The sequence below is a fragment of the Prenolepis imparis genome, unplaced genomic scaffold (genome assembly GCF_030444845.1).
Source record: "Prenolepis imparis isolate NDT839.2.m4 unplaced genomic scaffold, iyPreImpa1.0 SCAF_5, whole genome shotgun sequence".
NCBI classification, from domain to species: domain Eukaryota; kingdom Metazoa; phylum Arthropoda; class Insecta; order Hymenoptera; family Formicidae; genus Prenolepis; species Prenolepis imparis.
In genome coordinates this window covers 8786255-8800823 of record NW_028141163.1, presented here as the reverse complement: position 1 = coordinate 8800823, position 14569 = coordinate 8786255, and the positions used below count along the sequence as shown (strand labels likewise).

Sequence of the window (14569 nt, the reverse complement as noted above, 5' to 3'; positions counted from 1 at the left end):
AACCAGCATTGCGTTATTTCAAAATTAATTTCACGCTGTGCAATATTTTATCAAAGAAAAAAATGGGACAATAATAAAAATGTTATTTGCAGTTAAATGAAATACTGCACTACATTTATCATCTATAAATCTATAGATCTATAAATCTATATTCTAATACTAAAAATATTTCACCAAAGAAAAATATTCGGCAATAATAAAAATTTTATTTGCCATTAAATGAAATACTGTACTAAATTTATTATCCATAGGTTTTTCATAAAAATCACAAAGTTCAGTAATAAAATGTGGTATATTTCAATATTTAAATGGATTGCATCAATAAAAATGTATCTTCTTAATATATACACTTGATATAAAAGACGAATATTTTGTCTACAAAAGACAGCATAATTGTAATTAACAGAATTAATTTATTCCCAAGTCATACACCAATTTTTTTCATTTTTTATAAATATATTTAACTTTTAATTAACTTTTAATATAAATTTTAATATATAAATATATATAAATTTGTGTCCGATGCTTGACGAAAATAGATTTTGTTAAAAAAATTAATTTTTTGGGGGAAATTTTGTAAATTATGCAAATTACGTAAAGATAAACCCTACTCACCGTTCGCCATCATCGTTGAAAGCATAATCACCCAAAATAAGATCGCGAAGTCGATACCTCGGCGGCAAGAGAAGAGGCAGACAAGGATCAGGCTCATTCATTTCGCAAATATTTTCTCTTATAGTTATTCAATGTATTTTATATAGTTTCCTTATTCTTCATTGAAGAAGCCCACAAGAGAACACTAAAGTATGTTATTATAAAAAAATATGTATCAAACACTCGTTTATGTTATTTGTGTTCATAAAAACCTGTTTATTTCCTTCTTCCAAATATTTAAAGATATACATATTTAAAATTTTGTATGAACGGTTATAAAATAACTTTCAATATTTGTTGATAAAAATAATATTTGTTGGTAAAAATAATGTAAATAAATAAATCAAACATGCAAATAGCACATTTTACGCAACAAATCTTTTTAAAAATATAATTATATATAGGTATATATATAATATATATCATATATAAAACTTTAATTTTATATACACAAACACGTTTGTAGCACGTTGCGCTAACGTATGTAACATTCAATAATTCAATTAACACTCCATTCGTAAGAAAAGTCTTTAAAATTTTTGTTCCTATTAATTAATGTTATAAATAATGGCGTATGCTTAATATTAAAATTTTTATTAACATTTAGATGAGAGAGATTAGTTGTATCAAAATATGATATGAAATCTTTAAAATCGATTCACAATCACAAAGATTTTTTTTTTCGCGTATAATAAAATTGTATCATTATAAAGGAAATAATATTCTTGATATAATATACATATATAGATATGTAAAATATTCATTAATTTATCGACATTAAGTGTTCTTTCTTTTTATTGTGATCTAGAAATATCTTCAGTTTCATATAATATGTATATGTTAGTTAAACATTAAGAAAGAAACACAAGAAAATTTTTCATTTAATAATGATATCCTGAAAATTATTAATGTCCATTTGTGAAGGTATCCAATTTTACTTTAATTTCCCTCGAGACAAGACCAGCAAATTAAGGTTAATAAGAACACGTAAATTATTTAATTATTCACATCCATAAGGTCAGAGAAAGAGAGAGAGAGAAGGGGAGATAACATATATGTTAAGAATTGATTAATTTCTCATCGAGTAATTCAATTTAATTGTTTTTAATAACAAAGCATATAGAAGCAAAGCTTCAATTAATTAACACACCAAATAAATAAATGTAAATATATTAATTAGAACATTTCTATTTTATAAAATATTGCAACAATAACAAATAATGCGAATTAGGATAAGAAAATGAAATTAATATAATAATTAATCAAGATTAATTTTTTTACTCTCATATACATATAATACATAATGTGTATAAAGAGTGCTTGTTATTAGCAATTTTTAAAAAATATTTTGAAATTTGACAGTCAAATCTGTTATTTTTTAGATTTATATACCAATTTTTTTATCTTTCAAAAAAATTGTGCAATAATATATTATAATAGGTATATAATTATAATATATATGCAATATACTTCAAAACTGAAGCAAGAAGCAACATACATTGATAATTTTACAAAAAGATAACTGTTTTATAGAGTGAAGATTTATAAATTGCACATTTTTTCAAGCATTTATATTTACTTTCACATTATCAAATTTTATTGTTAGTAAGTTGTAATATTTTAAAGTTTTAAAAATGAGTTCAATGATAACTTATTCTAAACTTTGTCGTAGAAAATGTGCGATTAAAATACAACTTATTTTACATCACCACATTCTCTGATAGCAATTCTGATCTGATATTGAATTATGACAATATGTCGAAAAGACAAGAGAAAATAATATTTTCTTGCTACTTTTATAACAGAGTATATCAATTGCATCGCTCGTTAATAAGTAGCGTTATGCTAATGAAAACTATCGTCCATGAAATTATCTTTCTACAAGAGAATTATCGAAAACCACAAAATGGCTTTTTCGCAGGCTTCAGTATTATAATTATATGTAACGGCAATTAAGCTCGTTAAAATTCGGAGCGTACTAACAACCGTGTATGTAGTACATACGTGTAAAACTGTCATGTATTATGAAAAGATGACAAAAGACAGATCTGCTTTCAAACAGCTTAATGATAAATGAATTAATTAAATTGCGTAAAATTTGGAGTTCTTTTTAAATTTTAATTATATTCACCGATATTATTTTTTTTGCAAAAACAAACATGATAAAATTCTAACCAGAATAGTGCAAGCTAGCTTGTAAGGCAATAACATTTGCACGTATTTTATTACGACTCTCATAATATTATATATAGTAAAACATAATTACTGTAATTTATTAACTGTAAATATACTTTGAAGAATAAAGATAGCATCTATAATACTATGTTAATGATTTAATTTAATTTAATTTAATTTAATTTGGTTAAATTTGTATAAATTTATACAATATATTTATGTGACGCTTGAGAATTAAATAATATAAAAAAACTTGTCAATTTTTAATTTAATTTTATCACTTTAATAATAAATTACGCGAGAATTTAAATTTATTCTTAAACGTATTATATATATATATATATATATATATATATATATATATAATATTATATAATTTTTTATTAAACATATTTTAGAATTTAAGGCTACGCAAAATATATAACTTTTATGATAAAAAAACATGAAACATCATGAAAAATGTAGTCGTTCAAATTAAATTATTCCGTGGTTAAGAGTTGGATATAGAACATCATTTGCAATGATGACACCTAGCCGCGCAAACAACGCGCTTTACAGGCATGTAAATTTTCTCAGTACAGCTCTCGTGAAAACCGGAAAATTTAAAAGAAACTATGCTTGATATGTCACACATTTTGTATTCTTTATGCAGTGTAGCGTGATGAAAATTCTGAATATTTTTTAATCTACACAGAAATTCTCAGCCAACGCGTTGCAAAAAGTATATTCCTATCTTAACTTTAAATTTACATCGTTGATGAAATATTTTGTTTATCTATGATGCAAACCGTATTTCTTTAAAAAAAAGAACACTGTTAGTTAGCCATGCTCTTACGCTTGTTTTTATTACGTACATAATGTTTCATTAGAGTCAATTTTGAAAGTGAAAAAAGATGAATAAGAACGTAATTAAATGCGAAAAATGTGCCTTATTAATCAATTTAAAAAGAGAAAGAAAATAATTGAATTATTAGATAAATATTAAATTTAAATTATATTTTAATTTCAAAACTTATATTCATAGTCTTCATAGTCTCATGATAGTCTTTCATAGTCTCTTTAATAATCTCTTCTCTATAATTATTATAAAACTTTTATAAATCCCGCAGTAACTTTTAAATTCTTGATAGCTTTTGTGTAATATCTCCGATATTTTAACCTTTTTAAATGCGTATCATCCATTTTTCAATTTAATTAATAATTTCTGACAAGTATTTTATAAAACATTTATCAAAATATACAATTTAATTAAATAAATAAATTGTCTATTATAATTTTCCCTTATTTCTTCGCTCCGTTAATTTATAAAAATATTTATTTACTGTTCTCTCTTGCAAACGTTTATTATTATTCTCTCTTTAATTAATTCCTAGAATAATAAGAGATTAAAATTGATCGATTAGTCTTTTCAGTAAAAAACTATTCTGTTGCCACTCAGTCTTGCTACTCTAAGATCTAATCATATCAAACTATATTTATCTTTTACGGAATCCACATGATTCTCAAAATATCCTTGTCTGTTCTAATTAATCACCGTTATTTGAAATAAGAATGATATTGATCGACAATGAATGTAATATTTTTCTAGGGTAACCGCGAAAAGAAACAAACCTTGCTAAACAATTTAAGAATATTCTGCCTGTAAAATCGATTACAAGAGAACTCGAACGCAATTCCATTGGTCGCGAACAACGACGTCCACTCTGAAATCATCGTTCAAGGTTCAATCGTTTGATCGATTTTTCTAAATAAGAAACGTCATGGAATATTCTCGATGATACATTCAAATCAAATGTGGATTTTTTATACATTATATATATATTTATTAATTATTAATTTTTTGTGTATATATATTAATTTGCGCGTGTTTTCCTTCAAACTGTGTGTATTTTTATACTCTTATTTTTGAAGTGTTAATTGTATTAAAACTATTTTTATTTTATGTTAAATTATTATATATTATTTTAACTACAGAGTTTATTTTACTTTTGTCTAAAACAATTCTATTTTTTTTTCCTTTTCACATTGATATATAAAAACAATATAAAATCTTATTAAAAGTTATTAAAAGTGCTATTAAAGTGTCAATGTATACTTTAAAATATAAATAATTGAAAAGATCAGTGAAATTTTATATGACGTTTTATCAATTACTTCTACATAAAAAATCTTTCAAACGTAAATTATCAAAAGTAACCTATATAAGCAACATAATTTTTTTCTTTAATTAAAATAATAATGGTAATCAATTTTAACTTCAATCTGCTCCGTTATGTTTCCGAATTTATTTAGTACGCGCACCTTTCGATCCAATTACCGATGACATGTATCCAAGTTTAATAGATTAACCATCAATTATAAACCAATCACTCCAAAAACTGCATCATTAAAATCCACAAGGTGTCGCAGCACATATATAAAAAAAACAAACTACACAATTCAGATTTATATACCGAACATAACTTCTCTCGTGTTTATTTGCGTGTCACGTTCGTGAAAACGTCGGAAATCCTACGGAAATTGTCGCTGTAACGCGAATCATAACACGCGAAATTCATCCCGTCAATCTAGCATCGAGCTCGCCACGCGAAATTTCGCTCGATCACTGAAAGTTATATGTCGCACGTGTTTTCATCACGTACGAAATACGCGCCCGACGCTTATCCGACGGAGTCTCACGCTTAAATGACGACGTGCCGCGTCGTGATCGCGACGACGCTGCTTAACGGCGCTCACCCCACATCGTGCCATCCCTGTCGATCGTCGGTGGTACACCTTGCTTATCCAAGAATACCGAAATATGAACGAAAACAAGCTCGCAACTTTGCTTGACAAAAACAAGCTCATTATGGTCGTCATCTAGCCTTTAAATCGCCTATTCCTATTATTACAACCTTCTAAGTTTTACAAATTTATTTTAACACAATATTTTCGCTTTACTATCAGAATAGTGTGTACTTTGTAATTTTTTTTTTACAATCATAATATTCTCGTCTCATTAGCCATTAATTGGTATTTAGATTAGATGTATATTGCTTCATATATTTTCTGAACTTATACATATATTACATCATGTTTTCTATTTTCGTTTACCGAGACAATTTATAGCTGAGCCTCGCCTTTGCCCTTAATTATGTCGTAATGTATTGTTCATGTGACGTTTATGTTGCCTTTCTTTTCATTTGTTGTCTCTCGGATCAGCTTTCTCTATATGCTTTGACAATATAGAAGCAATAGTAATAACATGAGGACGAAAACTAGCATGAAACCTTAATCTAAACCTAAATCGTATACACAATGTAAATGATGCGAAACAAGGGAATAAAACCACGGCCAAATTTAAAGCGTAACCTGTTCCTATAATAAATATGCTTTAATTTACAATTTAAATAATTTTATAATTGTTTGTATTTTAATGTTATAAAACAACTATATAATATTTTTTAGATTAATCTTTACTTAATTTCTACAATATAAAGAAGATAATGAAAGTTTTAAAAAACGTCCGCTTAGTCTATATATTAATTTAAAGCTAATACATTTTAAAATGTATTAATGTAGACACACGTACGTTTGAACAGATTTTGAATATAAAATATGATTAAAAAATCGATGTATTATTCAATTCTTTCATTAAATTATCTTTTATTAAAAGAACACCTTGCTGATTACCATACTAATTTTAATAATATATTGCACTTAATTTCTCTTGTAGCAAAGTTTAAAAATTTTTTAAAATAAATAACACAAAGATATTTTGTGTTGTATTATTTTAATAAAAATTGCAAAAGATTGCGAGAAAGAAAATTATGCGAGAAGAATTATTTCCACATTATTATTAAATAATATTTTATTACAATAATCTTTACTTTTTGTTTTTTTTAATCTCATTGCTATTAGCTGCAATATAGCGCAAAATCCATTAGTAAAAACTAGATGGATAATAAGAAATAAATATCTTGCAAAAAAGTCTAAAAGGTATATATAAATTCTTATGTAAAATGGCTATTTTTTTTCTGACCCTCCGTAATGATAATCCTGTAACTCACTTCTATCAATTTTTCAGAATATGGTGTGTGAAAATTTACAAAGCCTGCTGAGACTACATTTCGAAACGCGAACGTTGAATTATTGTGCCCACAAGCACTTTCTGATCAAACTCTGGAAGGATATATATAAGAAATCGGGATTCTCTCAATAAAATTGTGAAATATATAAGGCTAACTTTCGATCATTTGGAGTATAATTTACTCTTATTCATTCTTCGTAGCAACATATAAAACTTTAATGATCGCATTATATAACTCTCACTTTATATAACTTACTTTATATAACTCTCAAATTGTTCGATGTATATCTTTACACTTCACATATATCAATTAAAGACTAAAATAGAAATTATCCAAAGAATAATTTTATGTCACCCATCATATACATATCTCCCTGTTTTCTATAAAAAATGTTGACAATATTAAAGTACCTATCAAACAACATTTTAAGAGCAATGCATATTTTAATATTTTAAATTAAAATATTACTAATTTGTTATAAATAAATGATTAATTTAATTCTTTATAAATTGTTCGTAAAACAAAAAAGCTATAGAATTGTTTAAAAAACAATTATTATATATACAATTGTTTTAAAATTTACATTTCGCTTTTATGTTAATTTTCAAATAAATTTTTAGAAAGCAATTGTATTTCCAAATTTATCTTTACTTATTTATTGCAATATTTATCATAGCTATTATTCGTAGATATTAGATAATTTTTCATTATTTTTGAGAAAAAACAAGTTTTCATTAAAGTAAGTATTGGAACAAGTTTATGGAAAAGAATAACCCGTTCGAAAAGAAACGACGCACGAACTCCTTTTGAATTAGAACTTAAGTGTATATAGAAATAAGTTCTCCTTGTCGTTACCATCCATTTGCGCGATTTTTTGCACCATTTTTTTGTACCATTAAATTTATTTTCTAAAGCATTACGAAACTAAGATTTTTCCATGCAATAATATTTTAAAGCACTAATACTTTTCACACACATACAATATATCCTTTTAAACGTGTGAAAAAATATATTTTCTTTTTATCAATGTATTTTATCAATGTATCTTAAGTAATTATAAAAATAAAGTTTTCTGGATCTATATAATCAATAAAGTAATATTCATTTTTGATCTGTGAGACTTCAATTTTTTAGTATTTACTGAAGATCTCTTATATATCTCTCTATTGAAAATATTTAAATATTACAATGTAATTTAGCAAGACAAATATTTATGAGATTAATCAAACTCTCTAATTCTTTTTCTTTCTCTTTTTTTTCTGAAGTACATTTGGCATCTAGTGTCATTTTATATGCATTTGTGTCATCCATATATTTTCTTAATGTTATCGCATTTTATAAAAACAAAGCATGACATCTAATATCAAACTGCCAACCTTCTCCAATATTTCTGTCAATACTTTTTCCAATATTTTTTGTAACAAGCATATTTTTATGCAATTTGGAAACACGTTTAGTTTATAACCTTCCAAACGAATAAGTAATTTTTAATTAACAAATATTAATTTTTATCAAATATACATATTATGTTTTCTATTAAATATAAGCTTCCTCTTGTAACATTTTTAAGTTCAGTTAAATACAAATAAAACATTTATTTAAAAAACAACATAAATAAAAGACAGATTGGAAAAGATTCTTGATTTTAAAAGCACAAAAAAATGTTAAATGGACAAGCCAAAAAATATTAAATTTTATAATCAGTAGAACAGAAAACAACTATAACTGAAAAAGATGATTTATATTGTTTATTTTTAACAATTGATTCAAATATTTTTCGCAAACACAAATATATGCCCACCATTCGTATTCAATGTGATAAAATAAATATTAAAAAAGAGAATGTAACAAAAAAAAAACATTATGTACGCTACAATCAACATCATATTTCGTTTCAACAGAAAATATGGAACACTGCATATATTTGCCACGTAATACTGAAACTTTTGCCATCTATAATATTTCGCCGCTTGAAAAGGTGTCGAATCCATCTCGAACAGCTTCTGATCGTAGGTCACGTCTAAAAAGGGAATGTCGCGAAGTGAATATAGAGTTTAATTGAATTCGCAAAATAAAGAACCTTATTTCGTGTCGGCAGTCAGGTCACTATAATAAAGATGTCTCACTTTTCTGACATCAAAAGGATAACTTCTTTGACAAATGTGAATTTGATCTACTAATGATAGCTTTATGAAATTATTAATTATGACGAGAGATACATACAAGATTCGTAAAATTAAAGTTTTTCATAAATCAAAATTTTACAAGTCTATATATATATATATATATATATATATATATATATTTACATAAAAAAAATATTATTTCTTTATATACCTACTCTATTAAAGATACACTATATATAACACAATATTTATATCCTAATATTATTTAATTCTAAATATATCGAAATTATCTAATTGTAAATATTTAATGTAAAAAATTTGAAAGTTACGCAATCGATCTTATCAAAATTCCGCTGCAAAAAGATCAAATTTAGAAGGAGCTAAAAATATATAATATCATTAAAATTTGATGTATAAGATGGAATATCCTGAATACGTATAATTAAATATCTCTCATCTGATTATTGACAAGATTATGACAAGATTATTTCAAAATTGTTATTAAAATATAATTCAAATTAAAACAAATTTTAACATCAACTAAAATATTAATAAGATAAAAATAATTACATTTTTTTCAATCGAGAAACATTTGTTTGCATTGAAATCTTATGTGAATGATGATTTAAAATATTCTACACTTCTATGAGATTATTTAGATAATATAGTCAAAATAACCATAGCATTATACATTAGTTAACTGTTAACGTGAGAAGTTAGAACACATATGTCATATAAGTACGCGCAATTAAGTAAGCGCAATTCTGTGGATGCAAATTGCTACAAGGACCGCATGTAAACATCTGAAGTACGCAATCAACTGAAGTACATCCTCGAAATAACTGAAATACAATTTCAATTGAATACTACTCCTCTAGAGCGATTTTGCGACGACTTACGAGCAGATAAGAATATTGAGTATAGAGTATACTATAAAGAATCTTTCTATCGATCAAAATTATACCAATTATCATAATTACATTGCTATCATATATATACTGTTTATTTCTCTTAGTTATTTTATAAACAAAAATAATTAAATATTTTAAGATAATTAACTCTTTGCAATTATGTTATATTATGCTTTAAAAATCGTATAATTTATTAATAAAATAAAAAACTAAATAATGGAAAATATAAAAAAATAAATATATACATAATTTTAATTACATAATCTTAAATATATATATGTATGTATAATTTATAAAATTGTGTTATTATGTGACTATCTGGCTTCCTAGAATTATTAAATCGATGAGATACCACAAGGTCAAGACTTGATCATTTAACTTCATAAGGAAAGCACCAGTTACGGAGGCTTGAAACTCTCTGAAGTTAACTCTGAAATCCCTGCGCTTTCCAGCTGACTCGAGTTAAATTACATTTAAATTTTAAGGATGTGATGTGGCATCGCTTTTAAGAAATTGTGATAAATATTAAAGCAAGGTAAGAGAATAAACCTTAAGTCTTCACAAGAATGCTTTCTATCTTATCATTTATAACAATTTAACAATTTTCAGCTATCTTTTATCAAATGTATATCTGTAATTTTATAGATGGAAGTAAACTATAGAATCTTTTTTCTTCTAACTATGTCATCAATAAATTTTCATGAAGTTATTAGACGCAATTGTCATAAATTAAAATAAGATAAAATGGCACAATGAAAAAGTTAAATAAAAAATAATTTAAAAATTAATTTAAAAAATTTAACGGATATTTAAAAGAAAATAAAATATGAAAAAATAGTAAAAATTAATATTAATAATTATGACACAATAAAAAGATTGTATTTCTCATGTATATCATACAGTACGTAACATATTGAATAAATAACAAATCTCTAATATATTTTATAAGTTTATTTCATATTGAGTTATAATAATTTAATGATAAAAAGTTGTTTTACTCTTAAAGAAAAATTATGAAAAAGATCTTTCTTATTCATTTTTTTCCTTTTTGATATCGAAGTTTAAGGTGCAACAATCAATCATAAAATATACATGTGCGTGTATATATGTATGTGTTTGTGTGTGTACATGAGTGGAAATGGATGAGTCAGTGTGTGTGCGCGCGTGCGCGGATTATGTACTATATACAGGGTATACTATATACATATATATATTTCTATTTTTGTTTTAAACAAAATGACTCCGACTTTTTCATTCTCATTATATACTATATGCTCTATATAAATTTAATAACAATATATATATATGTGTGTGTGTGTGTGTGTGTGTGTGTGTAAAGTAAAAATGCAGTTTCTGCAGTTATAGAAACAGAAGAATTTTTAATTACAAAGATGTTTGCTATATATAAGAATATATAGCAAGATATAAGGATATATATATACAAAATTAAATATATAAAATAAAATTGAAAAATATAGAAATTTATAAAAAATGTTTTGACATTATAAATTAATTGTTTTAACATATCTTTAAAATTCTATTCTCGAATATATGTCTCTATCTCCGATTTGTTTCCTGTTTCCTTTTACCGTTAGTAGATAATTTATTAAGAAATTTAGAAATTAAAGCATAACTACAATCATTTTAAAGATGTTCTTAAAAATTACTCAATTGTGAATACATTTTTCAGTTTATTAAATAAGAAAGTAAAGACTAGAAACAATAGAAGAGATGTAACCAATCGTTGGTGACTAACAGTTTATGATAACTGGTGACCTGGATGAATTGATTTAAAATCAAATTTCTTTTTAAGTAAATTACAAATTTTATATATTATAACAATCATATTGTCGTCGTAAAAAATTATATATATTTATATATAAAAATAATATTATTTAATGTAAAAAATATAAGAGAACTATGACTTGACTCGACCATGTCTGTCATCACAGCTATAGTACTTATAATCAGTATAGAGATGGTGTTCAATCGGTAAAGTAAAAGTATCGAGTATAAATATATTTGAAAACTATTATAATAATAATATAAAGTATCGATATTCAACATCTTTTCATTAAAATTTAAATAATAAGTTGAATATCGACATTTTGTAGCATTTCTTCATATTCTATTTCTCAGTCGACATATCCTCGATATATGTCTTTTCAGGTCGACCAAGACGCTGGCGACGCCAACAACGGCATCGTTTTATTTCGTCGATAATACGCGCCGTGACGTTATATAAACGTCAAACGTCGACCCTTACATAACGCAAGACGTTCAAACGACGAAGACAACAGCGCGTAACGCAACGTGTAAACTGCCGGTCGTGTAAGTGAAATATTTACATGCTCATGTAATCAGGCTCTTGCGCGCATAAATGGCTGCGCCCTGCCCTCTCCTAGAACTGTTTATACCAAGGTAAGAAGCGCCGTTTCGTAACGCGAGAGCGTTTCAAAGTCAGCGGCTGTACTGATATTTATGCAAATACGTCGTGGGATTCGTGACAAGAGCCGAAAGAAACCGGAACAAAGATCCGAAATAAGAGATGAAATTGAGATATTCTGTAGTATCTGAATGACACTACAGAAAGAAAGAATAAAAGGGCTACTGCAAAAGATTATTTTCTAATGTAATAAATGGCAAACATAAAGCATTTTGTTTCGTGTGACTGAAAAAAATTCATACATAAATAAATAATATAATAAAAAGATTCAATGCAAAAATATAATTTAAAGATAATTTCATAATTATCATTTATTTTAGATTTAAAATCGATTACAATTTACGAATTTATCCCATTTTTAAACTGACCCTATTAATTTTTAGCGTTTTAATCGCAATTATTAACCATCTAATATATTATTGTGTAACGAGTAGAAGGTTTAACTGTTTAGTGATTAACTTCTCTCTCTATCTCTTAACTTCACATGTGATGATAAATACAAAGCAAAGCAATAATGTTACGACAGCTAATTTGTCTTCCGAATAACAAGACGTAAAATCACAATCTTCATTCTCAGAATCAATTAAATGGATATCGCAAATTGTGTAGCTTGAATTATGTTTATTAGATGCTTTTTACTTAATTTTAAACTAAAGAACATGAGAAGCAGAATAAAAAAAGTGTGTGTATTCTTTTTTTAAATTATTTTATTTATAATTATGATAAATAATTAGAAAGAATTTTTTTCTCGATCCACATTTTATTCTCTCAAAAAGAATTTCAAGAATCGCAAGAATGTATTTAAATGATCAATATTTCTGTAAATTTTTATATCTTCATAAATATGTATTATTTTATATATTCTTTATGTACTAATTTTTTCTGCTTATTTAAAATTGTTAAAAAAATATTATAATACTTCTTTTTTCTGATAAAGATATCAGATAAAATTATAATTATTTTTTATTTTAAACTGAATTTTAGATATAATAATGTTTCGCAATTTTATGTGTATTATTCATCCAAAAGAAATTTACTGAGAATCACTGAATACATCAACAATTATTTCGATGCCAGCCATTGTCGCCGGTAAATCTGCGCCCACGAGCTTGCGTTCTTTAGCCATTCCCTCATTTGAAATATCGGCAATATGTAATTCTTATCTTTTGCCCTCTCCCGCTTCCCCCCTTTCCACCCCTCGTAATCCGACTTACATAATGATGGTAATGTAACCAAATGTATGTAATGCTTGCATAAGATAGCCCCTACTCTACCTACACGCCGAGCAGCGGCATAATCTATTGTTTGGCAATAGTTATGGTTCGTTGTGTAACGGACTAGTTAACGGAGGCGATCGATAAATAATGCAGCATTGCGTCGTACAATGAAGTCGACATTGTTTAAAAAGATATCAACAAGACAAATGAAAAAGAAGCTCACTAATTGCCGATACAATCGGATCGCTTTTCGAAAAAGCATGATTTTCCTATGACCTTTTTGATAAAAAAATACGACTATACTAGCACATAATGTAGATGTATCGAGATCTAATAACATTTATCATCTCCTGGTTAGATAAACAACATTGTTTAATATAGCAACATTTGTTTTAACTTTACCAGAAACAATATAGAAAAATTATATTAGTTAGTTCATTATGTGAAACACACTGAAAATGTTACAGATCTAGACAAAGCTTAAGATAAAATTGAATAAAATAGTTATTAATATAGATAATAAATAGGTATTAATATAAAAATAAAATAGGTATTAATATAATTTTTTAAACTTAATTTTTCTTAAAATTTATTAAAATATTGTTATCTGTTTAAAATCCTTTAAGAATTTTTCTCGTTATTTTATTTTAATTCTTATTATAATGATTATAATTGTGACTATGCTTTTAGCATATTAAATGTATAAGATCGTTTATATTCTACATTTATATTTCTATCAGACTTAATATTCAAATTTATTGAAATAAATTGTTTTCATTGATGTGAATTAATAATTTAGAAAACAAAATAAATTTACATTTTTAATGTTAATAAAGTAAAATTTCTAAAATTATAATCGTCAATAATAAATATCATGTAAATGTGTGTGTATATTATAACATTTAAATTTTTGTATAAACAGCATATTCCAATTGAATTTAAACGACGAAAATATGTACACGTGAAGATT

At 25.5% G+C, this 14569-nt stretch overlaps 1 protein-coding gene across 3 annotated transcripts in view; it reads right to left on the bottom strand.

The window, feature by feature from the left end:
* The window catches only part of Slo2 (slowpoke 2), a 216609-nt gene that overhangs the window by 154200 nt on the left and 47840 nt on the right, over positions 1–14569 (bottom strand). Inside the window, exons 1-2 of one of the 3 annotated variants that reach the window (XM_083039077.1) lie at positions 5131–5494; positions 616–799 (exon numbers count right to left, since the gene is read on the bottom strand). The exons of 1 other annotated variant lie outside the window; for it this stretch is intronic. In XM_083039077.1, the coding sequence (XP_082895203.1) occupies positions 616–716 (101 nt within the window). In that variant the 5' untranslated portion in view covers positions 717–799; positions 5131–5494. Of the gene's footprint in view, positions 1–615; positions 800–5130; positions 5495–14569 lie in introns of those variants that run through there. One more of the 3 variants, XM_083039068.1, reaches the window with a different exon arrangement.